The 26,812-nt window shown below is 38.2% G+C and overlaps 1 protein-coding gene across 1 annotated transcript; it reads right to left on the bottom strand.

The window, feature by feature from the left end:
* Positions 1-18,853: 18,853 nt before the first annotated feature.
* On the bottom strand, positions 18,854-19,231 carry LOC125351020 (keratin-associated protein 6-2-like). The gene has a single exon (XM_048345782.1). It carries the CDS (start codon positions 19,229-19,231, stop codon positions 18,854-18,856), a length of 378 nt encoding a protein of 125 aa, XP_048201739.1.
* Between the last annotated feature and the right edge of the window lie 7,581 nt (positions 19,232-26,812).

The raw sequence follows: 26,812 nt of genomic DNA, 5'->3' as shown, positions 1-26,812 counted from the left end.
ATCTACACAGAAGCACAGATGGATTCATTTTCAACACAAATAATGCTGAGTAAAGAAAGCTTTCAAAAAGGTATATAATAATATTTTATTATGCACTTAATGGATTAAGTGCATAAGAAAGGTGGAGTATCCTTCTTACTATAAACTTAGTAAAATAATAGTTATAGATTACTGATTTTAGGTCATGTTATGCACATATAACCATATATCTTGGAGATGAGACTTATGTCTAAGCATAAACTTCATCTACACTCCAAGCATCCGTAATACCAGTAAACTGAAAGTAACTTTATATGTAATTTTGGATGGTTTTCTGCATAAAATAGTTTCATGGTATATAAGATTCCATTTCAGAGCAATAGAACAGATTCAGATTTGAAGGAATTCAAATTTCAGATTTATTTATTAGGAGTATTCAACATATAAAATGACCATCCCTTAGTATTTCTATGAGCTGAAATGTGATGATTGCATACAAAATAGCATAAATTATAAGATGCCTGTGCATGACAGATAGGAATGAGAATGGAAATTGAGAAACACAAGACATAAATTGCTTATTACACACAAAAGCAAGAATATATAATAAGCCTGTAGGAAGAATTGATATCATGGTTGAAATAGAATAAGATAGTAATCTCAATTCTTCACACTTGAGCCAAAATGAGTGTGAAGCCAAGTATTGCACACCTGCCCTAAATGAAATTACTTGTAAGACATATGGTCGCATAAGTTTTTGTTTCCTTGGGCTTTATCTGTTCAGCTTGGGACACAGGACCAGTGATATTTTGGAAACCACTCCTGAGTAGATGCCATTATCCATGTCCATGAGTCTTCCCTCTTTAGCTGTTTTCAGCTAGAAATGCTCCTATGACACAACTGTTGCCCATGATAGACAAACACGGGGAAAGACTCGCTTCCTAAATGTGAGGGCAAAAGTTATCAATGAGAGGACATTGCCTTCCTCGTTTTTTCCTTGCTCCTTTTTTCATTTTTGTCGCATAACCAGTTGCTGCTGATGAACAGCAACCAATCAAAACAATGAGTACACATATGAAGACTGCAAGAATGCAGAGCAGGGAGGCCATGTCTTTCCTGGTTTCCTGAGCAGTTGCTATCGCCTAATTCCACTCACGCCAAGACTTCTTGCTTCCTGTATTCCAAAAACTTAATAGCTTCGAATCAATGTAGTGCAAAATCAATAGCAGATGGTGTTTTTAATACAAAGAAGAGCCAACTATTTAGTGAAGGAAATATTTTATTATGCTATTTTTGTTTCACTTTTACATATATTCCAAAAGTACAGAGTGTCTGAGCTGCCCAAGATACCTAACCTACGTGGGCAAAAAAGAACATTATAAAGAATTCACATATAAATAGACAACCAAAGGACATCATGTCTTCATTCTGCCAAGACGATTCAGTCCACATCAAGTGCAAGCCGGTGGTTAGGTGTCAATCCAGCTGCCGGGCATGCCACATATTTTTTAAATTGTTGGAAGTTAATGCTTAAGGAGATATTCAATTGACCATGTTCCCGGAGGCCTGTCCAGTGGCAGAAGACGATCTGTAGTGGTATTAACAGCAAGAGGAAGAGCACTTTCGGTAGCTACAGCAGCCAGAGCCGTATCTAGAGCCATAGCCACAGCCAGAGCCATATCTGGATCCATAACCACAGCTGGAGCCATAGCCACAACCATAGCCATATCTGGAGCCATAGCCACAGCCATAGCCAGAGCCGTATCCGCAGCCATAGCCAGAGCCGTATCCACAGCCATAGCCAGAGCCATATCCACAGCCATAGCGGGAGCCGTATCCACAGCCAGAGCCATATCCACAGCCATAGCCAGAGCCATATCCACAGCCATAGCGGGAACCGTATCCACAGCCAGAGCCGTATCCACAGCCATAGCGGGAGCCGTATCCACAGCCAGAGCCGTATCCACAGCCTCCGCAGGCGTTTCCGTAGTAGTTGCCACACATGGTGTCAGGAGCTGAGGTGTGAGCTGAGTGGAAGGAGGGCAGTTCTGAAGGGTGAATGCCATCGAGACTTCCAGAGCCTTTATATACTGGAGGGGATGGATGGGTCACACCTCACATGGGCTCTGTGCGCTCATCGGAAAACCATGTGCCTAAAATGAGCTCGATCGTGACACTATCATTTGGGCAGGAATTCATGATTTATGCACTGCTGCCCTTGAGAATTTGTTGTATAAGCATTCAAGGAAATAAAGACCTGTTGTCCAAACACCCAAGCTTCGGCAACCATCATTTTCACGTCCATAATTTCATTTCATGACCATGACACAAGAGAACACATCACCAAAGCATGTTTGACCTACAAACATGTCTGCTTGCCACTCTGGACTTTAAGGTTTCAGAAATCCTCTTTTGTGTTTTACAGTTGTTAGTCAAGAGCATTATCATCACACTCAGCACTAGTAGTAGTAGCAGTAGAATAATATTGGTTCCTTTTTGTTTTCCCACATTATGGATTTTGGACTGAAATGGAATGCTTTATCATACTATAGCTACTTCTGAAACTTCCTCCTTCTCTACACTAGTTATAGCCTTCTCTGCTGGGGAAGCCTCACAACATTTGATTGAATTCCTAATGGGTTTGTATGTGAAGAACTATAGATATATTTAAGGTACAAATTCTTCTAAAAATTCCAATTTAGAGGACCTATCTTGGTCAATAAATTCTTCATTGGTGAATCCAGTTCCATCAAAATCTTAACAACTCAGCTTAGGAGATTACTCAGACTTCCCTCCTGTTTATGCTATTATCATGTTTATGCTTCTCTTGAAATGTAATTAATCAATCACTAATTGTGATGGGCAAATGGATAAATGGTAGATTTTGATCAAAGAGGACAAAATTCAAATTAGAAGGAACAATATTTAGTGTCCTACTGGACATAAGGGTGATTATTGTAAATACTTGGGCTAAGAAGTGGAATTTAAATGTTTTCACACACAATAATGGCAGTTTGTGAGATGTTGTTCTTGTCAAACTCAATTTAATGATTCCATAGCATGTGCTCTACCTCAGGCTTATTTGAATACTCCAAACCAAATATTTGGCATAAATTCAATTTACTGATCTTGCTGTATGTTCTTTTTGTTTTTTTTTTTTTTTTGGCCAGTCCTGGGCCTTGGACTCAGGGCCTGAGCACTGTCCCTGGCTTCTTCCCGCTCAAGGCTAGCACTCTGCCACTTGAGCCACAGCGCCACTTCTGGCCGTTTTCTGTATATGTGGTGCTGGGGAATCGAACCTAGGGCCTCGTGTATCCAAGGCAGGCACTCTTGCCACTAGGCTATATCCCCAGCCCCTTGCTGGATGTTCTTGACCTTAGTCTTATCTGTATACTGAAAATTAAATGCTTTCCTTAAGACTATTTACTTATACTATTTTTGCTGTATTTTTAACAATTGTAGCATTATCAGCAATTTGACCATTTTCATCCAAATTTCTTATTCATCCTTATGCTTAACTTCACATCTCCCATTTTTTGATAAATAAGTCTCTCATAGTCAATGATCTCTCCTTTTGTAACTTGTTTGTGAATTTCCCTATGCTTTAACTTTGTTTATGGCTGTTTGAAACCTATTTATTTCACATGCCAGTAAATTTTATATGATACTATTGATTCAACTATCCTGTGAACACTAATGATTTCTAAAGCCTTCAAATAACTCTGGGTCCAGTCAGAAGACATCAGTCATGGCTGGTCATTCAAGAGTACCTTAATAAAAAGAACTGTCCAATGATTTAAAAAAAAATAGCAACTGTATTATATGAGAGAACTCAATATAGTTTTACAAGACTGTAGGGAAATGCCCAGGAATGAAGATCATAGGAATAGCATACTTGTTGATCTGATTGGGAGATTGCTATGCTATTGTTAACAATGCTTTCTTGTACACTTAAACCTGGTGAAGACAAGAGTTACCATGTTAAGTGTTCCCATGGCTAGAAAATAAAAGCAAAGTGGGAAGAAACTTTTGGAGGTGATAGATATTTTTGATACTTTGTGGTGCAGAGTTACTGGCCTATGCACATTTTCAAAATTTGTAATGTTACATATGTATTTTTTAATTATATATAATTTTTATTCTGAACCTCATTCTGAAGTCATGGGGCAAACTGACTGGGCCATAGTTTTGAAGAAGTGGTGAAGACATACAGAGGTTTTAAAAATGCTGGGCCACAGACTCTACTAGAATTCTCTAAAGAAATAGAACCAGTAGAATAGATAGGTAGATATAAAAGAGGGTTTAATTGATAGACATATATATGTAATATGCATGTCTATATATATGTGTGTATATATAGGCACGCACGCGCGCGCGTGTGTGTGTGTGTATGTGTGTGTGTGTGTAATTAGGCTGGAAAGTCCAAAAGTGGCTTTCCCCATATTGGGGAGCCACGGATGCCTGGAAACCATCAGTCTGAGCTGACAGCCTCAGAATAGGAGGGACCAATAATGAAGCCCCAACCTGTGGCTAAAACCAGGAAGCTCCCTGGAGTGTAAGTTATATGAGTCTATTTTGAGAGGCTTCCTTTTTTCCCCCTTTAATTCCACCTGAATTGCCAGCCTTTTGGATGGTTTTAGTCACATCCATGGCAGATCTTCACTCTCAATTACTATCCCACATGCCAGTCACCTTTGGAAACACCCTCACAAACGAACCCAGAAATGTTTGCCTTACAAATTATTAAGCCTTTAAATATCTCTCAGTCCATACTTTTAAGTATGATATAAGTATCATACTTTCTTATATCATAACTAATCATCAAATAAAGATAATAACAATGTCATAATTCCATCTTGCATTGTGTAACTATAATGCAAATGGCTGAAGACTCCCATCCCCTGAAAAGATGGAAAAGTCTTTTGAAAAATGCATAATCATCCACTGACATCCCCAAATTTACATATGACAATGCAAAGTTGACGACATTTCAGTGCTGATCTTAACTGAATTGCTGTTATATTACATGATAGAGAAAACAAAGATTTGTGTTTATTACCTTGTGTTAAAAAAAAAAATTCTTGACCTCCATGACCAAATAGGAAAGAACTATTCATGACAATTATAATCCTTGTTTCTCTAATTGATCGCATGTCCATAGCTGCTACTTAAAATTGTCTTCTTCTCTTAGCCATTCTGAATTCCTCATGGCCAGCACCCTGAGAATCTTGGTTTGTTCCCTGGAGAGGTATCTATACCTTGACTTCTTGAAGAGTCTAGATTATTTTTTTATGCCAATTGTATCAGGTTGTTACTGCTTCCCACACACAGCATAGCGTGGTAATACTAAGAGATGCCCTAAGGTTTTCCTGTCCTCTATTCATACCCTTTCTCATCTCCCTTGTGGAGCAATAATCCAATACTCTTGGTAGTCTGTGTCAATCATTCCCACCAACATCATAACTTTTCTTATCCTGATCACTTAGGAACATGAGATGCCCAAAGCAGCTGGGGTGGGGAGGGGGTGTCCTGAATTTTCATGAAATCATTGTTATGCCTCATCCTGGAAGCACTTCCTCCCTGGAACTATGTCTTCTAAGCCACAAAGCACAAGGTTATTACAGCCAGAAGCAGGTGAGTTACTAGAATTCCTGCATCTGTGAATCCTGGCATATTGGAGCTGTTGATCCAAAGTATATACAGGCTTTGGCACTTTCTCAAACCTTGCAAGGTATTGCCACCTTGCTAGCACTATAATTGCATCTCCAAAACTTCATTATATCCAGTCAGTTGCTTCACAATGGAGGTAAGTATGGTAAAAAGAAAAAAAATTGGTGATGTCCACGTATATGCGCCCATTGCTATACATCTTTGGTTGGGAAATGAATTACTTGGTCAGAAGTAATATTGTGTAGAATATTCCAATGCTAAATAAGGCATTCTGCAAGTCCATGGATAATAGTTTAGTCAGAAGCATTATATGCAAGGAAGGCAGGTCTGCCATCCAAATAAGTATTCCAAGGAGATTGAAATGTCCCTTCCATGGTAGATGTGGTCCAATGTAATTAATTGGCCAGCTCACTGGTTAATCGCCTCAAGGAATGAGCAGGAGTAACACACACATGTGAAGATGTGCTGTGTACAGAACATAAATGTCCCAACTAAGCACTATGCTTCTTTCCTGGACATAAGAAAAGGCTAGGTTTAACTAGATATTCTGGACTTTTGTGGGATAACTCAGCATGCCCTATATCACTGGACTCAGGGAACCTTACTGAGGTAGAAGGCCCCTGAAGTATGTTAGGATCCAGTTTCCCTTTCTCATTGATACTTGGATCCCAAGCCTTTAGCCATGTAAGACATGAGATTGCAGCCATATCATTTTGAAGTCCAGATATAAGTGCAATGAATTAACTTTTAAAAGATTAAAAATGTTTTTAAAAAGATGATAGCTGAATAACAATAATACATACTGTTCCTAAATCGTGGTCAACAGAATGCCTAAGGCTGACACTCTCCAATTTAGTGTTGACACCAACACAAACAGGACAAGACTTTTCAAAGAACATATCCTTTTATTAAGAATGATTTAGATCCATTTTGATGTACACAGTCATTCAGTAATTCTCAGAAAGCTGCAGTAGAGAGACAAAGAGAAAGTTGTAAGAAATACACCCGAAAATTTATCTGTCTTCAGTGATGTGATATCCAGAGCAAACCGGACTTGTGAGTCCAATTCAGGAGCCTGGTATGACCAGCAATCTTGACTTTCTTTGGGGTAAATGGGTAGAAGAGATTTCAACTGAGCTTCCTGGTGGAGTGGTCACTGTGAGGGCAAAGAATTGCCCCAGTGATTAGCAGCAGGAGGAATAGCACTTTCGGTAGCTACAGCAGCCAGAGCCGTATCCACTGCCAGAGCCGTATCCACAGCCATAACGCGAGCCATATCCACAGCCATAGCCAGAGCCGTATCCACAGCCATAGCCAGAGCCATATCCACAGCCATAGCCAGAGCCGTATCCACAGCCATAGCCAGAGCCGTATCCACAGCCATAACGCGAGCCATATCCACAGCCTGAGCTGTATCCACAGCCAGAGCCATATCCACAGCCGGAGCTGTATCCACAGCCAGAGCCGTATCCACAGCCATAGCCAGAGCCATATCCACAGCCATAGCGGGAACCGTATCCACAGCCAGAGCCGTATCCACAGCCTCCACAGGCGTTTCCGTAGTAGTTGCCACACATGGTGTCAGGAGCTGAGGTGTGAGCTGAGTGGAAGGAGGGCAGTTCTGAAGGGTGAATGCCATCGAGACTTCCAGAGCCTTTATATACTGGAGGGGATGGATGGGTCACACCTCACATGGGCTCTGTGCGCTCATCGGAAAACCATGTGCGCTATCACTTGGGCAGGAATTCAGTTTACGCACTGCAGCCTTTGAGAATTTGTTGTATAAGCTTTCAAGGAAATAAAGACCTGTTGTCTAAACACCCAAGCTTCAGCCACCATCATTTTCACGTCCATAATTTCATTTCATGACCATGACACAAGACACATCACCACAGCATGTTTGGCTTCTGAGTGTGGGGTGGCTTGTCATTCTACTCACTCCAGGTTTTAGAATAAACTCTTAAAAATACCACTAAAGTCCAACAGTATCACTGCTGCTGCTACTACTACTGCCACAACCATTATGAGCAGCTGCTGCAGAAGAATCACCTTGGTTTCCTTCTTTTTCTCAGACTTTATTTTTCCCATTCAGCTCATGGATTTGGAGACAATTGAATTTTTACCTTGCTACAGCCTCCTGAGTTTGTTTGCTTTTTTCTTGAAGGAAACATTGCCCCATGCCCACATCCATTTTCTAGGCTTGTTACTATCTCTCCTTTGTTGCAAAAAAAAAAAATTTAACTCCTGATGGCTTATTTAGATGAAGATATATATTATCTATAATTTGAGGAATCAACTTTTCACTTTAAATGACTGGCAGTTTCTTTGGATAATTTTTTCATCATGGAATTCCAGTCAAGAAAAATTCTTTTAAGAAAGTTTTGAGATTACTTAGACTATCCTCATGCTTATCCTGTATACCAATGATTTTTACTAAAATGTGATTAATCAAAAATGAATATTTCCTGATAGGCAGCATGGATGGGTGTGTGTGACATTTTAATCAGAATATACAAAACTCAAACTAGAAAGTCAAAATTTAGTAACCTGATGTACAGAAGCTATTTTAATAAAAAAAAATAGAGTATATACTTCAACATCTTAAAGAGTGGATATTAAGTGGTCCAACATAAAAAAAATGAAACGTATGTGTGGTGTTATTTGTGTCAAACTTGTCTTTTGGTTGGTTCTGTGGTTTAAACTCAGGGATTTGAACTCCTAGCCTAGCCCTTACTGGCTTGCTTATAGCTGACATTCTACCACTCAAGCAATGTCTGCAGCCTGGCTTTTTGCTGGTTATTTTGGAAATAATCTCATAGACTTTTCTGCCTGGCCTGGGTTTGAATCATGATCCTTCACATCTGATTCCTTTGTAGCTAGACAGACAATAGACTTGAGCTACTGGTGCCAAGCTATGCTGAACCTCCTGATTTAACCATTCCACAATATTCTCATGACTTTATATTACCTGTGTCTGTCAGAACAATACTTCATTACAAATATTTACTTGAGTATTTACTATTCTGTTGGATTCCTATTATCTTGGCAATAGGATTTGGTGATCTTCTTTGAAATGTCTTTTTTCATTTTTACATATAACTTTATACCAACTTCTACTGTTTCTATGATAAATAGCCTTATAGTCAATGACCTCTCTCATTGGTAAATCTTTCTTAAATTTCCCTTTATTTTTTGAAATTTATTGACTTCCCTCACCTACATCTTTACTTCCTCTTTCACACATTAGTAAGTCTTGCTCGCTCCCAATGATTCAACTATAATATGGACACTAATGACTCCTAAAAGTCAATCGCTCTGGATTCTATCCAGAGACCCAAACCACACTATAGGTTGATCAGAGATAGATTTAATACCAAAACCTATTAAACCATGAAAAAGAACAACTATTATACATGAGAGAACTCAGCATGATGCCTATGTCCACACTGAAGATACTATATATAATTACATACATGAGGTTATTTATATTAATTACTTCTCAGTGTATGTGATAAACAAGTACAGATAGCAAACAAAAGAGTCACTGGATAAACAGAGTCTGCTAGAGCAAAGTGGTGATTAAGTCATCATCAGCTCAGAGTCTGGTGTTGTGGCAGATCTGGAAAGCTGAAGCACAGACACTACAACAGAAAAGAAAGAGAGAGTAGCTTCTAGTAGGCATCAAAGAGTTTGTGGTCAGGAAGTCACGTGCAGAGACCTCTGTGGAAAGAGAATGCAAGGCGCTACTTCAGGTGTTCAGGGGATAAAGGTTATTGCCACTCTGAAAGCTGTAGTGTCAATGATCTGCCAATACTTTATGCACCTGAAATAAAGTAGCTTTCACCGAGGTCTCCATACCCACTCTGCCAACAAACTCCTATTCCTCTTGTCCAGTCCCTCAGCCAGAAAATCTGTGGGAACCCATAACCCCTTCAATGTCCACACATCTTCTATTAAACCTGGTCTCACATTTAAGGCAAAATGTTCAAAACAATCTCATCTATTATCCCCCGGACATGCACTGAAGAGTGACTTTGAATCTGAGAGGCAAAACAGAAGTGAACTGATACTGGTACCCTCTGCTGTTTTCTAACCTCCAGAGGAGCTAGTAGTAAAAGCTTTCCATGGAATACCGATGTAGAGATATCCTTGCTTACTAATTACATGCCCACGAAGACAGAACTGGATCCATATGAATATATTTCTGCTTCTGCTCAGTGAAGATAATATAAATAAATGTATTTAGATTTTGTGACAAGAGACCCATAGAAAGTGTATAGAAAAATAGAATGATCAGAGTATAGATCCTCCTATACAGTGGAACTAGTGTACTGTATGTAATTTTTCCTCCCATTTTTCAAAATAAAAGAATTGCTTCTTGGGCTTTGCATACAATGAAACCCTGTCTTGAAAATAACCAATGGAAAAATAGACTGATGAAATGGTTCACGTGGTAGAGTGCCATCCTTGCAAACATAAGGCTCTGAGTTCAAACCTAAGTATGGCTAAACAAAAAGAAAACAAAATCTAATATTGGTTTTCTTTATCTTTGTATTGCAAGATAAAACATAAATTTCTACTTCATATCAATATCATTTTAAAAATAATACATTGACAATGTAGTTAGTAAGTGTGGTTTTACCTGAAATATCAGTGGCCTGTTTGCTGGCATCTTGGGGTAGTATGTTCAAACCCATGGCTCCTTCTGTAAGAAATAACATAATCTCAGTTTACATTATTTAAAAAAAAAGAACAATTGCCTCAAAATAACATTTCAGGTATGTCTGTGTTCTTGTTCTCATCCATTTATTTACTAAAATTGTAGGATTTAATTTAATGCTGCTATGGTTTAACATATAAGATAGATAGTATATATACATACATATACAGTTACTTAGGTGCATACTAGTAGACACATTATGAACAAATGTACACTATAAACATATATAAAGATGCATACATAGAAGCACCTATATCCTTAGTCCTTCTGTATAAACTAACATAGACACACATGAAGATATATATGAGGAATATATATAGAAGTTATATATGTGTATATATATTAGAAACAATTAAACTCCCTCAGAAAAATGAATTACAATGTGATTGACCCCATTTTTCCTTGATGAAGCATTTTATAAAGTAATATCACAAAGTTATATGTCACCAGCCATATTTTGTAATTCAGCAATCATGAAAATCCATTGAAATTTGGCAGTACTTAAGCTGGGACAAAATAAACATTTGCCTTTGTGGATAATCATGGAACTGCTATGGAAAAGTAAGGACAGTCTCTGTAAATGTAACCATACTCCATTTTATGCAATACACACATAACCAATTACTCTATGTAACACATCATCATAAAGAGAACATTCTAGATTCATGAGGTCCTACTCTGAAATCACTTTGAGAATCTCCCTGTTAGCTGACATATGTTGACTCTGTTTGTCCTCTATTTTTAAATTTTGTATTTTCAGTTGATCAATACAAACAGTTTTAATGTGTACATTATGGAAAGACTAAATTAGGCTATTTGATTTATTCATTTCTCTAATAGCTTGTTTTTGTGATGAGAAAACATTATTATCAAGTTAATATCTACTCTCTTAGTAAAATGTATGTGTACAATGAGGTATTTTTCACTGCGGTCACCAAGCTAGGCATTCGGTCCCAGAAGAGCTTCACCCAATAACTAATGGTTTGTAAATTGTGGCCAATATCCCCCTTTCTGCCATCAACACGCTCTGGTCATCATCATTCTACTTTGACTTTCCATGAGTTTGATTTTTTTAAAGTATCCCAAAGAAGTTCTTGGGTTATTTGTCTTCTGTGCATATTTGCTTTGTTTCCTATAATGTCTTCCAAATTCATCCATGCTATCACAGTTGATGGAATTTCCTCTTAAGGCTTAATGTTATTCTATTGCATATTACATATATATTTTCTTTAGCCACTCTTCCATCGATGGACTCTTAGTTTTACTCCTCATCTCAGCTATTGTACAGAATGCATCAATGAGCCCTAGAAATGTGTAAAATCCCAACATATTGGTCAAAATTTTGAGGTATATTCCCTAAAATGAGAATTCTGGATATGCATTATTCCTACGTTTAGTATATTCTGGAACACTCATACTATTCTCTGTCATGGTTGTACTAATTTACATTCCGATCAAATGTGCAGAAATTACCTTTTAAAGTACCCCAGCCAACACATTGTTTTCTTTTTGCCAGCAGCCATTTTGCCAGGTGTTTTATCTGAACACTGCTTTAATTTTCATTTCTCTGATGATAAGTTTTGTCATAAGCCTCTTGAGTACTGGTATATATTCCCATGATAATCATAATTATTTGTTCTTGCCCATTTTAACTGAGCTATTTGTTTTCTTATTATTAAGTTGTTTAAGTATACATTTATTTCTATATGTATTTTGGATAGGAACACTAAATCAGATATGTAGCTTATAAATAAGCCTACTACTTATTAAATTAAGCCTACTACTTATTAAATTTTCTTTGAAACTTGTTCGTTATTTCCTTTGTTACACAGAAGATTTTTAGCTTGATAAAATTCTGTCTGTGTTTTTGGTTTTGTTACATGTGTTTTAGAGACATCCAACACAATATCACTGCTCAGACCACTAAGACTCTGAGTCACACAAGATTAAACTTATTGATGAATAAATTATGTTATTGAGTAAGTGCTATTTTTGTTCCATTAGCCTATGAGTTACACAATCCTCTGTGCTTCTGATGATAACAAAACAGAGACAAAGAAAATCTTTAAATTTTTACAGTTGGTTATTCAACAAAATAACATGGGGGAAGTTCACGCAGAAGTTTTGATGTCAGTTCAAGTGCCCAGAGACTGTAATCAATCCTTTCTTTGTAGTACATGGATAAGGAGATTTCCATTGAACCAGCTCTTAGAGTAGACATAAGTCAAAGGAAAAATTCCCATAGTGATAAGCAACAAGAGAAATGGCATCTTCTGTAACAACATGATCTGTACCTACAACAGCCAGAGTTGTATCCATAGCCAGAGCCATAACCACAACCATATCCACAGTCAAAGCCTCAAACCATATCCACAGTTGTATCCACAATCGCAGCCAGAGCCACAGCCTCCATGGGCCTTTCTGTGATAATATATTTTTTACTGATCTATTCATTCTTAATAAACCTTTGACTCAATTCTAGGAACTCATTTAGTCCAAATTAGAACAGGAAGAAATGACTGTCCTTTAAAAAAAAAAAGTTTTGAATCCTTTATAAATTACAAACTCCTTCAGATATCTTTATCTATTTGATCCAGTGAAAGATGGAAGTAACAAATAATATATAAAAGGAAGAACAAAGGGCTAGGAAACTCGCTGAAGTCACACCGTTAAGATATTTTCAAGTTCAAAAAATGCATTCTTTATTACGCTACATAAAATCTTCCCATTCTGATCACCGAGTGCTTGAATTCTTGCTCTAATGCTCATCTCTTATTTCTTATGGTCATGCATTTCACTTGTGTAATTGCTCTTTCGTAAAATTCACACATATGTTAGAAAATTTCATTGTCCTCAGGAGCTTAGATAAAATTTATTTTAATATTTTGTTCCAAGTCACTTCTGTCATGTATGGCTGAGAGAGCCTTTCACCCTTCCTTTTCCCTTGAGAATATGTTCCGATCTTTTTTTTTTAATAATTACTTATTTATTGTCAAAGTGATGTACAGAAGGGTTACAGTTTCATAAGTAAGGCCATAGGTACATTTCTTGCACTATTTGTTACCTCATCCCTCATTCCCCCCCCTCCCCCTTTACCTCCCCTCCTCCCATGAGTTGTTCAGTTGGTTTATACCAAATGGCTTTACAAGCATTGCTTTTGGAGTCGTTTGTCATTTTATCCGTTGTCTCTCGATTTTTATCTTCCCTAGTTCTAATACCAGTATATACAGTATCCAGGGTACTCAGATGAGATACAGTGATAGCACGGAGACAGTCACAGGAAGGTGATACAAGAGAATCATCCACAAAAGAAACTACGGTTTCACATGGCATCTTGAAAGTAATTACAACAGTGATATAACATTCGTTTCCATAACATGGAGTTCATTTCACTTAGCATCAGCTTATGTGTTCATAAGGGCATAGCTATTGGGCTCTTGTGATCCTCTGCTGTGACTAGCCTAAACCTGTGCTAATTATTCCCTATGAGGGAAACCATAGAGTCCATGTTTCTTCTGGCTCACTTCACTTAGTGTAATATGTTCCGATCTTGAACATTGGTGAGAATAGCTTTCTAATATCTGCTGTCATGAAAATATTTCTCTTGTCCAAGGGAACCAATCTCTTATGAGACACTTTAAAGAGTAGAAGTGGAAGTTGTTTCCTATTAGTATATTTAAATCATGACAAAACAGCAACTCCTCATAATACCTATTTAAAAGTTTGGTTTTTGTGGATCGGAAGTAAAGCTTACTTGGGAGCTCTAGCCAATGTCTCAAAATAACTAAAATATGCAACCAACCCAGATGGCCCTCAGTAGATGAACAGATCAAAAAATGTAGTACATATACACAATGGAATTCTATGCTTCTATCAGAATGCCACTGCTCCATTCATAAGGAAATGAAGGGACCTGCGAAAAAATCATACTAAGTAAAGTGAGCCAGACTCAAATAAACATAGATTCTATGGTTTCCCTCATTAGTAATAGTATATATCTAGGATAGTCCTAGCAGATGATCACAATAGTTCAATGACTATGTACATATGACCATATAAGATGATGCTAAGTGAAATGAACTCCAAGATATGGAAACAAGTGGTTTTCATTGCTGTTATTTTTAATGTACTATGTGAAATTATTTCTTTTTCTTGCCTTTTTCTTCCCTATGGTTTAGTTCCTACTGTCACTGTATTTGATTTTCATACACTGGGTACTATATATATGTTTATCTGAATTAGGGAAAGGTAGGGGAACATCATAATGGTAAGACAAAGAGTAAAAAGCAAACCAAAGCAACAGCAATACTTACAAGGCAATATGTTGTAAACTAAGTGTACGACTGGGGGAGGGAGTAAGGGAGGGGAAAAGGTGGGAGAAAATGAGGGAGGAAGTAACAAGTTTGACAAGAAATGTATTCACTACCTTACGTGTGTAACTGTAACCCCTCTATATATCACCTTGACAATCAAATTAAATTAGAAAAATTGCAAACAATGTATTAGCTACATACAGTGGCTTATTTTTTGTTTGTTTGTTTGTTTTACCAGTCCTGGGCCTTGGACTCAGGGCCTGAGCACTGTCCCTGGCTTCTTTTTGCTCAAGGCTAGCACTCTGACACTTGAGCCACAGCGCCACTTCTGGCCATTTTCTATATATGTGGCGCTGGGGTATCGAACCCAGGGCTTCATGTATTCGAGGCAAGCACTCTTGCCACTAGGCCATATTCCCCATACAGTGGCTTATATATTAATCATGGCTACTATAGATGTAGAGAACAGGAGGATCCATATTTGAGGCCAGCCTTCACAAAACTATAGAGTAGATCTCATATCAGTCGATAACCCAGTTGTTGTGGTTCACAACGTGTGTGTGTGTGTGTGTGTGTGTGTGTGTGTGTGTGTGTGTGTGTGTGTGTGATAAGTGGGACTGCACTAAAACCCTGGTCACTGTCCCCTATCTTTTTCACTCAATGCTTCAGTCACATCTCCATTTCCATCTTCTTGAGGGTTAATTAGAGATCAGTGTCTCATGAATTTTCCTGCCCAAAGTGGCTTAGAACTGAGATTCTCAGAGCTCAGTCTTTTGAATAGCTAGGATTACAAGCGGGAGCCACGAGTACCCAGCTGTATACCTAACTTTTAAGCCTTCTGCCTCTCCCTTCCAACCCAGTTTTTGTGCCACTACTAATGAGGACATGAGTACTGATTAATATTGTAAACAACAGATAAAGCCAGTGGCCTAAATCATAAATGCCCAAGAATAAACACTTGCATGAAATAAATTAGGAACACAAGAGTCAGCCAGGATGGAACTATATTTTAGGGATGATATTCAAGATATGAAATATGGGTACATATTCCTAGGTAGTAACTAATCTAGACATGGAGTTTTTGTTAAGGCGAAGGAAAGTACCGGAGGTCAGCAATACCTATGTCAAAATAAAAACCTCCCACTTTAGATGTGTCTTCTAATGATGATTGTCTACTCTTACTTCTTCTGTTGTCTCCACTAAAATATATTCAGCATTGATTCAAATCCTCCAAGCTCCATGGCCTTTTCCATATTAATATGTCACCAGTTTTATTCCCTGAGAGGTTTCAACATATTATTTATTTGCATGCCTCCACTGATGGTGTTTCTAGACCGTGACTAGACGGAGCAATTTAATTTTACAAGAATTTTTGACAAGCTACATCTTTCACACTTTCATGGCATAGAATATTGAATTTAATTTCAGGGAAAATAAGTCTCCATCCCCTTACTTTATGTTATATGAAAGTTAGAATATTTTCCATCTACATTTCCTCCCACTCTGCAGTGTTATGCAGCCAATATTTACTGTTGTCATACTCCCCTTCACAATAAAAATAAGTTTTTCCATTATAGGCTCCTTCTACCAAATCCAACAGAAACTGTCCAGATACTTAATACAATCTGATGAAAAAGGTAAAAGGCAAAACTAAATCATCAGAAAACAAGCTACTAATGACTCGCGGCTAGAATCCTAGCCACTCACGTTGCTGACATCTAGAGGATCATGAGTCAAGGACAGGATAGGTCAGTGAGACACAAAAGTCAGTGAGACACAATCTCCAGAACAAGAAATCACAATCAAGGCTAGCGAAATAGTAGCACAAATTGTAAAGTTCTATTTCAGCAAGCCAACCAGAAATCCCTGAATTGAAACCCCAGTTCCACCAAAAATAGAAAAGGAAGTCAAAGAAAATACATTCCTCTACTACAATTCATTGTAGGGTGCAATGGATCATCAATGAAAAATATCTGGGCTTCCTTATGTAAAAGCTTTGAATCTTAAATCATTTATATTGTTTCAAGAATGTCCTAGTGTAAGTTGTCTTCTCTTCCCCTCCATAATGTAATGAGGTATGTAAAAGAAAATATTTGTTTTAACTTCTACCAGACTTGATGCACACATACACACATGCATGTGTACATGCACACACAAACTTCCTCCAAATGTATAATCCCTGTCTCCTTACCATGATCACCATGTTCTTATTTCACACAAGCTGAAAGTTCTCTTTGACTAAGAAAACATCACATCATTTCAGATTTTGAGGGAGATCCTTTTCTTGATACATAACATATGTGTGTATATATATATGTATGTACATATATATGTAATCTTCTACATGCCCCTTCTTGTTTCATAATGCCTTCAATGACAAGGAACATAATAAAAACAGAAAGTTAGATTTTTGCAAAGAGCTATGATTATTTGAATTCCTGTCCACTTTTTTCAATCCTATAAACTTCAAAAGTACACAGAACATACCAAGTATTCATATCTAGCTCAAATATGGACCAGATATAAAAAGCATCCTGCCCTTTGAAGAAAGTCTGAGTCTTCATCAGTTGAATAAATTCTCCCCTAGACAAACCCTCACCTCACTCCCCGACAACTGACTACAGAGCCATCGTCTCTACAGGTGACTCTTCTGTGAAATCTTCAAGCTGCAGGGTACTGAGAGATTCCACATTTGTGTAATAACCCTTTCATGGGATGAGACAGTGACACATGTATTACCACTAATTAAACATGGTTGTTACTAGGTCTTTTAAAAAATCCTTTTTAGGGTATAGATAATTCTATAATAGTGGCAGTGTGTCAAATGACTAAAGGACATCACAGTCACAACTCACAAAGTAGGATATCCTCCACTCCAGAAAATCAGTCAGGAGTTACACTGGGCATTTTAATTCCATGGTCATACCCGCCTCAATGCAAAAGAACCTTACGCTAAAAACTGGACCTAGCTATTTCCAACTAATAAAGGAAGAATGCCTAATCATGCCCAGGGTTAATAGATTCTTGCCCTTTGTACTTGCTACTGAACTTTCTAGTTGTTTTGTGCCATGGGCATCTTTTTTTTTTTTTAATTATCCACTCAAATGGCCCAACTTCACAATACTTTCATGAAGTATCTGTCATTCTCTTTCTCATTAAGCTGTTTCATTCTTCCTATTACAGATGTCTCAATGCCTTGTTATTTTGGTAGTTTTTTCCAGATTTTCTGTGTGAGAATGTGAATGCTGAGAACATAAGACTTATCTATAATTTCTGGATCTTCACTGTCTTAGAAGGGCACCTACTCAAAAAGATTTGTTGATTAAGTGAATAACCACGTGGCTAGACCTCAATATGTGCACTATATTAGTAATATATTAGTGCTACTAGCAAATGAAGCGTGTAAGAAAACATATTCTTTCTTCTAACTTCTCCTTCCTTCAGGTTACCTTTGCTGGGCTTAACACCTGGCTCTAATAACACTGTAAACAACCCCTTCCTTTTACACCCCAAGCTATGGAGTACTATGAACTTCTTTGCACTTGCAGGTGACATCTCCTCTCCCTGGGACTTTCGTCTTGAGTTGGTGTTACCCCCCCCCCCTCCTCTTTTTTCCCTTCCACTCTAAATGCAGTGCCACTTCCAAAGCACAGTTCTGAAACAAGTCAATTCTGTGACTTGTGTTCAGGTATGTGAGGGCTCAAGCATGTGGTGTATGAAAATTAGGGTGAGGAGATATTAGTGATAATAAAGGCTCGAGTGTGATGTGTCAAGGAAACACCTAAATCTCACCCAAAGTAGTGTTAGTTCAATGTCCAAGAGACTCCAAAACATGAAATTCACCAGCAAGTACACACAGATCTGATAAAAGCCAAGATAAATGTTTATTGAAAATAAATAGTTTCTTCCATTGTAGGTTCTCTGGTCATCAACATGGTCAGAACATAGAGTCAGAAATCAAGGAAGCAAAGGCTAGCATTCGGAAACAGTGAGAGGGAACCACAGGGCCTAGGACCACAGAGATGTCATCGGAAGAACTGTGCAGTTGGAAGTCAAACACTAAAGCAAGCTTGCCATTTCTTGAGAATGGAAATCTTGGGTATGTATTCTTGAAGAAGCATTATCTTCAGAAGTATTTCTTCAAGAGCGATGTTCCTCTAGTAGTGATGTTTTAGCAGCAAGAAGAATAACACCTTCTGTAGCAGAGTGGCCGGTAGCAACAAGAGGAGCCATAACCACAGCCATAACGGGAACCATAGCCACAGCCATAGCCGGAGCCATAGCCAGAGCCATAGCCAGAGCCATATCCACAACCACAGCTAGAGCCATAGCCAGAGCCAGAGCCATATCCACAGCCACAGCTAGAGCCATAGCCACAACCATAGCCAGAGCCATATCCGCTGCCATAGCCACAACCATAGCCACTTCCATAACCACAGCCATAACTTGAACCATAGCCACAGCCAGAGCCACAACCATAGCCAGAGCCGTATCCGCTGCCATAGCCACAGCCATAGCCACAGGAGTTGCCGTAGTAGTTGCAACACATGTTGTCAGTAAGAGAGACTTCGTGTGGATTGTCAGGGAAGGATTCTGAAGAGTCGATGCCTTCTTCTCCTCTCTGGGACCTTTATATACCATCAGTAATTGGCAGAGTGTACCATTCATTCCCTGAGTGAGCCCATAACTATGTAAACAACTACTATGTGCCAGTCACTGCTGGCAATCAGATGAGCTCATTATTTTGGAGACTCTGGTTTTATTTAAGGAAGATCATTTTAATTAGCTCTGCTTATGTCATCTCAGTCAAATTGGGTTCCCAAAGGCAAAACTGATATGCCTTCTTAAAATTTCATATCACCAGTTCTATGGCAGAGTTTTGAGAAAATGTAGGAAATGTCTACAGTTTTTCTCTTCTCCTTCCTAAAACCTCTGTCAGGTCAGGAAGAAGGAAATGTTCCTGCCTCTTTTCTTCAGTCATTGAAGTTAGTTACTCATCAGCCCTCCTCCATCCACCTGAACTTGCATAACTGCCATTTTCTAATTTCACTCAGATGCCAAGAAACATCAACATCTCATAAGAGCCAAGGACATTTATGGGACTCCAATTAACCACCAGAAAATCGGAAGAGGCACTGGCTCAAAGTGGTAGAGTACTAGCCTTGAACAAAAAGCCTTGGGGTGGGGGGAGGGAGGGAGGTGGAGAAAAATGAGGGAGGGGGTAACAAATGATAAGTCTTATCTTCTAGTTAAACATATATTTCTCTCTTTCAAAATTCTCTAGCGACCACTTATCAGATGTTTTCTATCTCCTACAAAACTCTTCATTATGATTTTTGAAATAACATATGCCTTCCTTCTCTATAATTCTAGCAAACTTACCTTTCAACATATGAGACAGGAAATGAGAATTATTCCTTCTGATATTATAATATTTTTGTTACCCTCAAACTCAGTTAAAAACTATTCCTAACTCAGATCTGAACCACTTCCCAAAGGAAGCTTTTCTTCACTGCTACCATCTGGATAAGGTGATCCTCCTTCTGCTCGCAGTACCTATGGGTAAACAAAGTCATACACTTGTCCATCTCTGCTGAAACTTATGGAAGATACTACATTTTTAATGAAAAAGATTATACCTTCTACATTAGAGATGTCTATGAGCAAAGATGGTGTTTGATCAGCATTTTACAGAAAGACAAAGTGAATGGAAAGTTCAAGGTATACAAATTGAAGGTGTAGCTGAAGTAAGTTTTATGGAGACAACCTTGAAAATGCTACTGGAGTATAAATCATGCCAGGATTCAGGAAGTAGTATTTTTGTTTGGTTGGCTGATTTGAGTCCTACTCTAAAAATAAATAAATAAATAAATAAATAAATAAATAAATAAATAATAAGCAAGCCAGGCACTCGTGGCTCACACCTGTAATCCTAGCTATTCAGGAGTGTGAGATCTGAAGATCCCAGTTCAAAGTCAGCCTGAGCAGGAAAGTCTGTGAGACTTTTATCTCTAATTAGCCATCAGAAAACCTGAACTTTGAGCTGTCACTCAAACTAACAGATCACTAGCCTTGAGCAAAAGAGCTCATGGACAGTGCGGAGGCCCTGAGTTCAAGCCCCACAAACAAAAACAAAAACAAAACCAAGATCAAACAAGTATGGAGACTTCTTATATTTTCTCTATTGCTAAGTTATACTCTTACAGGCTTCTATCATGAATGAAGATCCCTGTACTGGTGCAAGAAGATGATATTAGTGGGAAATTATCATACACACACCTGCTCCAACTACTCAATATTTTAGAAAATATGTAGAACCCAACAGGAAGGGCTGTGCAAAACTGAGCAACATGGTTTGTCTGGTTTTTCTCCCTCTGTCCTTTATCCTTCCACAGACAACAGCTGGCAATCTTTCATCCACTGAGAGCCATTTGGATATTATTATATCATTGGGGGGGGGGGTCATATGAAATTATCAATACAGGCAGATAGACTGCAGGCAGCCAACAGGTAGCATGGTAAGAAGTGCTTGTGTCTTTCCTGCATTTAGCAAATTATTTTTCACATTTGATACATCCCAAAGGCCATACATTTTCTACACCCACTTGGCTTTCTTTTTCATTGACATTTATATTACCATATTGGTAGAACTCATTGAAACTTTATGAACTTCCACTCAGATACTATTTGTAAATTCTAAAGATGGCTGATTCTTGAAAAGAGCTTACAAAAGATGGCTGTACAAGGTAAAGAAAGATACAGAAACCACACACACACACACACACACACACACACACACACACACACACTTCATTCTCCTGAACTTTCTAATACTGCTTCCCAGCTTCATATGCCTAAAATCTAGTCCTGGAGATCCAGCAGCATATTTGACCCAAAGTTAATGACCACAAATCTATTTACCTATATTCCTTCTTCTGAGCAAAATATATAATTGTCAACAAACCACTCAGTACCCCACAATTTGTTTATACTTCTTTTTTTCTTTATCTGTACATATTGTTTTAAAATTACAACATGTACTTGCGCAATTTTTGGTCGTTTTGCTTTCTACCTTTCCACTGAACAACTTAGTTGAATTCCACAGATGCCAAATCAGCTCAAGCCAGAGGAAAGATGTGGTCTTGGGCACTGGTAGTTTGTGATGACAGATGGCTCTTGTTGCAGAATCCTACACAGCACAAATATGGTGGCTCCCCAAAGAAGAGGTGGGGAGCTCCTCTCCAGACTGTCTTTTCCTTTTATGGTCTCTATGTCAGAACTTATCTTTCTCTCTCTTCTACAGAAGGAACAGAAATACTGGAAGAATATCAAATCTGTGTCAGAGATTCTCAACTATGGCTATTTTTGTCCTCTTGGGGACATTTGAAAACCTCTGGAGAAAGTTTCAATTGGCTCAAGTTAGGGCCAGGTGCCTAGTGGCTCATCTCATGCCTGTAATCCTGACTACTCCAAAAAGCTGAGGTTTGAGTACTACAGTTCAAAGCCAACCTGGGCAGAAAAGTCTATGAGATTGCTAGAAGTTGAGCTGTGGCTCCAGTGTAGAGCACTGGCCTTGAGCAAAAAAATAGCTGGGCTGAGTCCAAGACCCAGAATGGCACCATATATATATAAATATACTGACCTTCTTTTATTTCTGGGATTTTCTGGTATCTAGTGGTAACAAACAGGAGTAATCCAAATGATACAAAATAACCTCCACCAACAAAGAAATATCTGCTCCCAAATGTCAATAATGCTGATTTCTAGCAATCCAGTTTTATAGCTATCATTAATAAATACCTGTATCCACAAGTGTCTTATTGAAACATATCATTTTTCTCACTCTATCCCCAATATCTTACCATCCTATTATAAAACATGCACTTTAAGGAGGTAAAATAAAATTTAGGAATTTTTGACTTATTTTCACTTATCTTACTTGCCTAGATTTGATTTACATCATTATTTTCAGAATTATTTTTCATTTTACCAGCCACAAAATTCAATTTGTGGGTGAATATAAACTTCAGAATATCAGACACTTGAATTTAGATGATAAAGGCATGAATGGTGATTCATTACTTTATTGAAAAGCTTCACTGTGGATTCTCACAAAACCATAGATTTCATTCTCTGAAAACCTTCCTATCATTTCTCCTGTTGCGAATTCTACCTATCTGCCTTGTTCCACTATTAGTCACCGGTCTTACCTGATCTCTTTGCAGATTCATCTCTAACAATGAATGAAAATTAACCCCTATTCCAATAGGCCTCTTCCCTTGGTTTCCCAGCCTTTCATCATCCTGGAAATTCAAGATTGTAAATTCTACCTCATGGATTCCCTGTTATTGACACTTTGCTTTGCAATAACACTGTCAACACTCACTTCCAAAGTAATACCCTTGGAAAAATGAGGGTGAAAGATATCACAAGAAATGTATTCACTGCCTTATTATGTAACTGTACCCCTTTTGCACAACACCTTGTCAATAATTTTTTTTAAAAAAAAGTAATACCCTTGGATTTTATTTTCTATCAGAAAACTTTGGACAAAGTCTTTTATCTAGATTGTGTTGCTTGTAATGCCTTTCCATTGACATCGTTGGTCATAAAATCTGTGCAGCCATGATTAACCAGATCTGAATGGACTCCTGACACATAGCTTATACTTAATATTTCTCCAGTGAAAAACACAGATAATGAAGCCCTGTGTTTCATCGTTGGTGTGCCTTTAACAAACAAGCTATTAATTTAAAAGCAAAAATAGATTATTCTTTCTAAACATTTTTTCAGCATCATATTTTTTTATGTTTCATTTCTACTTGTTGGGGAGTAGAATTCAATAAATGTTTCTCTCTTGGTTTCAATTTTCCAACACCATAGTTTCAAATCCTCATTTACATTAGTTTTGGGGACATTCATATTTATTTCTATTGAAATGCTGATTTCCTCAGAATTTGGTGTAACAAGTTTAATATAAAAAACATTGTTCTTTGGGAGATATAGATATATATTATAATTTAAAACTCTTGTGATGAAGAAGCTAAATCTTTCAGAAAATAAATTACCTTCCTGGTGACCTTTGTAGCCCCTGGCAGAGCCATATTGTATAGAAATTTATTACTAAAAACTCAATATCAAATACACATCATGGGCATCACATTGTGCATATTTTCAAGCTCAGCAGCTACAGCATACCAATGCTGTATTTCAAAAGCACAAACGGAAACATACTAGGTACTGTCATAGGTAAAGACCATGTGATTTTTCTTGAAAATTCCAGAAAAGTCCAAAGATAAGCCCATAGTAAGAAAATATTCTACTTTTAGGATTGCCACTGTACTGGTGTGTACTTTAAGTATCATCTTACAGTAAGATGTTTTAATCAAGACAAAAATTTGTGAAATAGTAAATCTTCAATATCCATGTAATTTATATTCTGGAGATCATTTGAGAGGAACATAAATTTCCCAATCATAATTAGTTTGTTAGTTTCTGATGTCAAGCATTTTCTAGACAAAACTCTCATGAAATACTGAAAGCCATCCCTGCTCAGCAGTGCTATATTGTACCATTGTAGGACTATAGTGTACTATATTGTATAAGACACTTGTCTTATATATTATCTTAATTCCTGTCACCTCTGGTTAAATAAATAAGGAAGGGATTTGTCAAAGTCATTTTTGCAGAAAGAAGCTCGAGATCAGAAAAATTAAGCTACAAGCCCAAAGACAAAGAAGAGCTGAGTGCTCCCTCCACTCCTCTCAGGCAGTTCTCTGTTTCTCTCTGTCTGTCTGTCTGTCTGTCTGTCTCTCTCTCTCTATCTCTATCTCTGTGTCTATTTATCTCTATCTCAATCTCTCTACCTCTCTCTCCATGTCTCTCTCTCTCTCTCTCTCTCTCTCTCTCTCTCTCTCTCTCTCTCTCTCTCTCTCTCTTTGAAAGTATTTCCTCTCCAGATCTGATGGGTTACTTCAGATCTCCTAGTCATAAGATGGCTTCTTGTCCTTCCTCATTGGCTTTCTCATGTTTCAAGCCTTGACTCAAATGTCCCTTGATCTTGGAATTCTTTCTTGACTCACTCATCACTAAAAAAATCTCTCTGTGGTTTTTTTTGTGGTTTTTGTTGTTGTTGTTTTTGTTTTTGTTTTTTTGATGAGGGCAGTCCTGGGGCTTGAACTCGGGGCCTGAGTACTGTACCTGGATTCTTTTTGCTCAAGGCTAGCACTCTACCACTTGAGCCATCCGGCTTTTTCTGTTTATGTGGTGCTGAGGAATCAAACCCAGGGCTTCATGCATGCTAGGCAAGCACTCTAACGTTAAGCCACATTCCCAGCCTTCTCTGTGTTTCATAGTTCAAATAAATGTGCATAGGAAAATAACTACTGCTTTCTATTTTAATCCTATATAATTCATAAAAGACTGTGAATGTAAAGTGGTTGAGGCACCAACAGAGAAAGAGAGAGAGGGAATATACATATATACATAATAAGTAACTAGGCAGGTAGGTGATGAGTAGGCAAAACAAAGAGAAAGGGAGGAAAGAAGGAAGGAAGGAAGGAAGGAAGGAAGGGAGGGAGGAGGGAGGGGGAGGGAGGGAGGGAGGGAGGGAGGGGAGAAGAAGGAGAGAAGAGGCAGGAAATGAAGGAGGGAGGGAGGGGGACAGAGAAGGAAGAAGGGAAAGGAAGGGAAGGGAAGGAGGAAGGGAAAGAAAGGGAGGGTAGGGGATTGAGGAAGAGAAAGAGATGGGGAGGAGAAAGCAGTAGAGAAGGAAAGAGTGGTAGAAGAGGGAAATTATCCCTCCTCCAGCCATGTCTCCATCCACCTCTCTTTCGTTTCCTACTCTGCTACAGTGACTGAGGCTGCCTTCTGCCTCCCTCGGTAACTGGTCACAGGCTCAGGAAGAGTGGACAGGAGGGCTTGAGGATCTCCGTTCACGCACCCATCAGCACCTGTCTCCATCACCAGGGGCCCAGGGTATTAAATAGCAAGCCAGAGAAGAACTTCACCAGAGTGTGTCCAGAGAGCCCAAACACACAGGGAAGGACTTGTCTTGTTTAAACACCCTACCCTGGATTCTAAAGGATTCTCATAGCATGAAGCCAAGGACTGGGAAGATGAGAATGAGAAAAGCATACTTCATCAGGCCTTCAAGATGCGATGAAGCCTTTGACCTGCACGCCACTATCACCTCACTGATCTAAGTCACAGCTTCCGTCCACTCAGAGGGCCAAGCCCAGCCCCATGTGGCCCTTTCCCCTAATCCACTCACCTGGAATCCGCATTCCATCCCCAGGAAACCTCTCAAGATAGTCTTATAACTCACTTGCCTGGTTACTGGAAAGACCTGAGCATTACTGAACTTCTTATACACTTCGAAGCATAAGCCTACATCTGTTTAATCCATTTTATTGGTTATCTTATAATAATTTTACCCTCAAAGTGTGTATTTCCCCACCAAAAACACTGCTGATCAAACTTTCATTGGTTGATTACAACTACTGGTTTTGCTAACAATATATTCCCAGATGTACTCTTAAATGGGTTTCTGTTAAATTTGGCTGCTCTGTTTTAAATATTTTTTACAATTTTGGCACAGACAAATTCAACATGATCAAACTCTCAACTGATAAACAAACCCCCATAAGTTTTACTACATGCTGCCTAGGCTATTTTATGTAATGATTTATCACAGAAATAAATGCTGGACTATGTCACGAGGCCTGACATCATATCATAGTTTGGAATGCATTAGCTTTGGTACAAAGCTGGTGCTTGTTAAATGTTTCTAACCTAGAAATATTACATTATACACTACTTATAAGAGGAAATACTATATGCTCTAAGTACATTTATTTCCCTGTGAAATCTCATCAATGAACACCATTGAAGCTAGGTCAAGAATCTAGATGGGGCAATGAGGGAAGAGGTAACAAACAGTACAAGAAATGTACCCCAAGGCCTAATGTATGAAACTGTAACCTCTATGTACCTCACTTTGACAATAAATAAGAAAACAAAATTTTTTAATTTAAAAAAGAATCTATTACTCCATACTTACAGCTGAATGGAAAATCTCCTCTGAAAACCTGTATATGCTTGATAAATTAAACAGTAGTTCCACATTTAT

The sequence above is a fragment of the Perognathus longimembris genome, chromosome 5, assembly GCF_023159225.1.
Source record: "Perognathus longimembris pacificus isolate PPM17 chromosome 5, ASM2315922v1, whole genome shotgun sequence".
NCBI classification, from domain to species: Eukaryota; Metazoa; Chordata; class Mammalia; order Rodentia; family Heteromyidae; genus Perognathus; species Perognathus longimembris.
This window is presented reverse-complemented; position numbering and strand designations above follow the sequence as displayed.

Coding starts and splice junctions, on each gene's coding strand:
- LOC125351020 (XM_048345782.1), bottom strand. CDS start 19,231: ATGTGTTGCAACTACTACGGCAACTCCTGTGGCTATGGCTGTGGCTAT.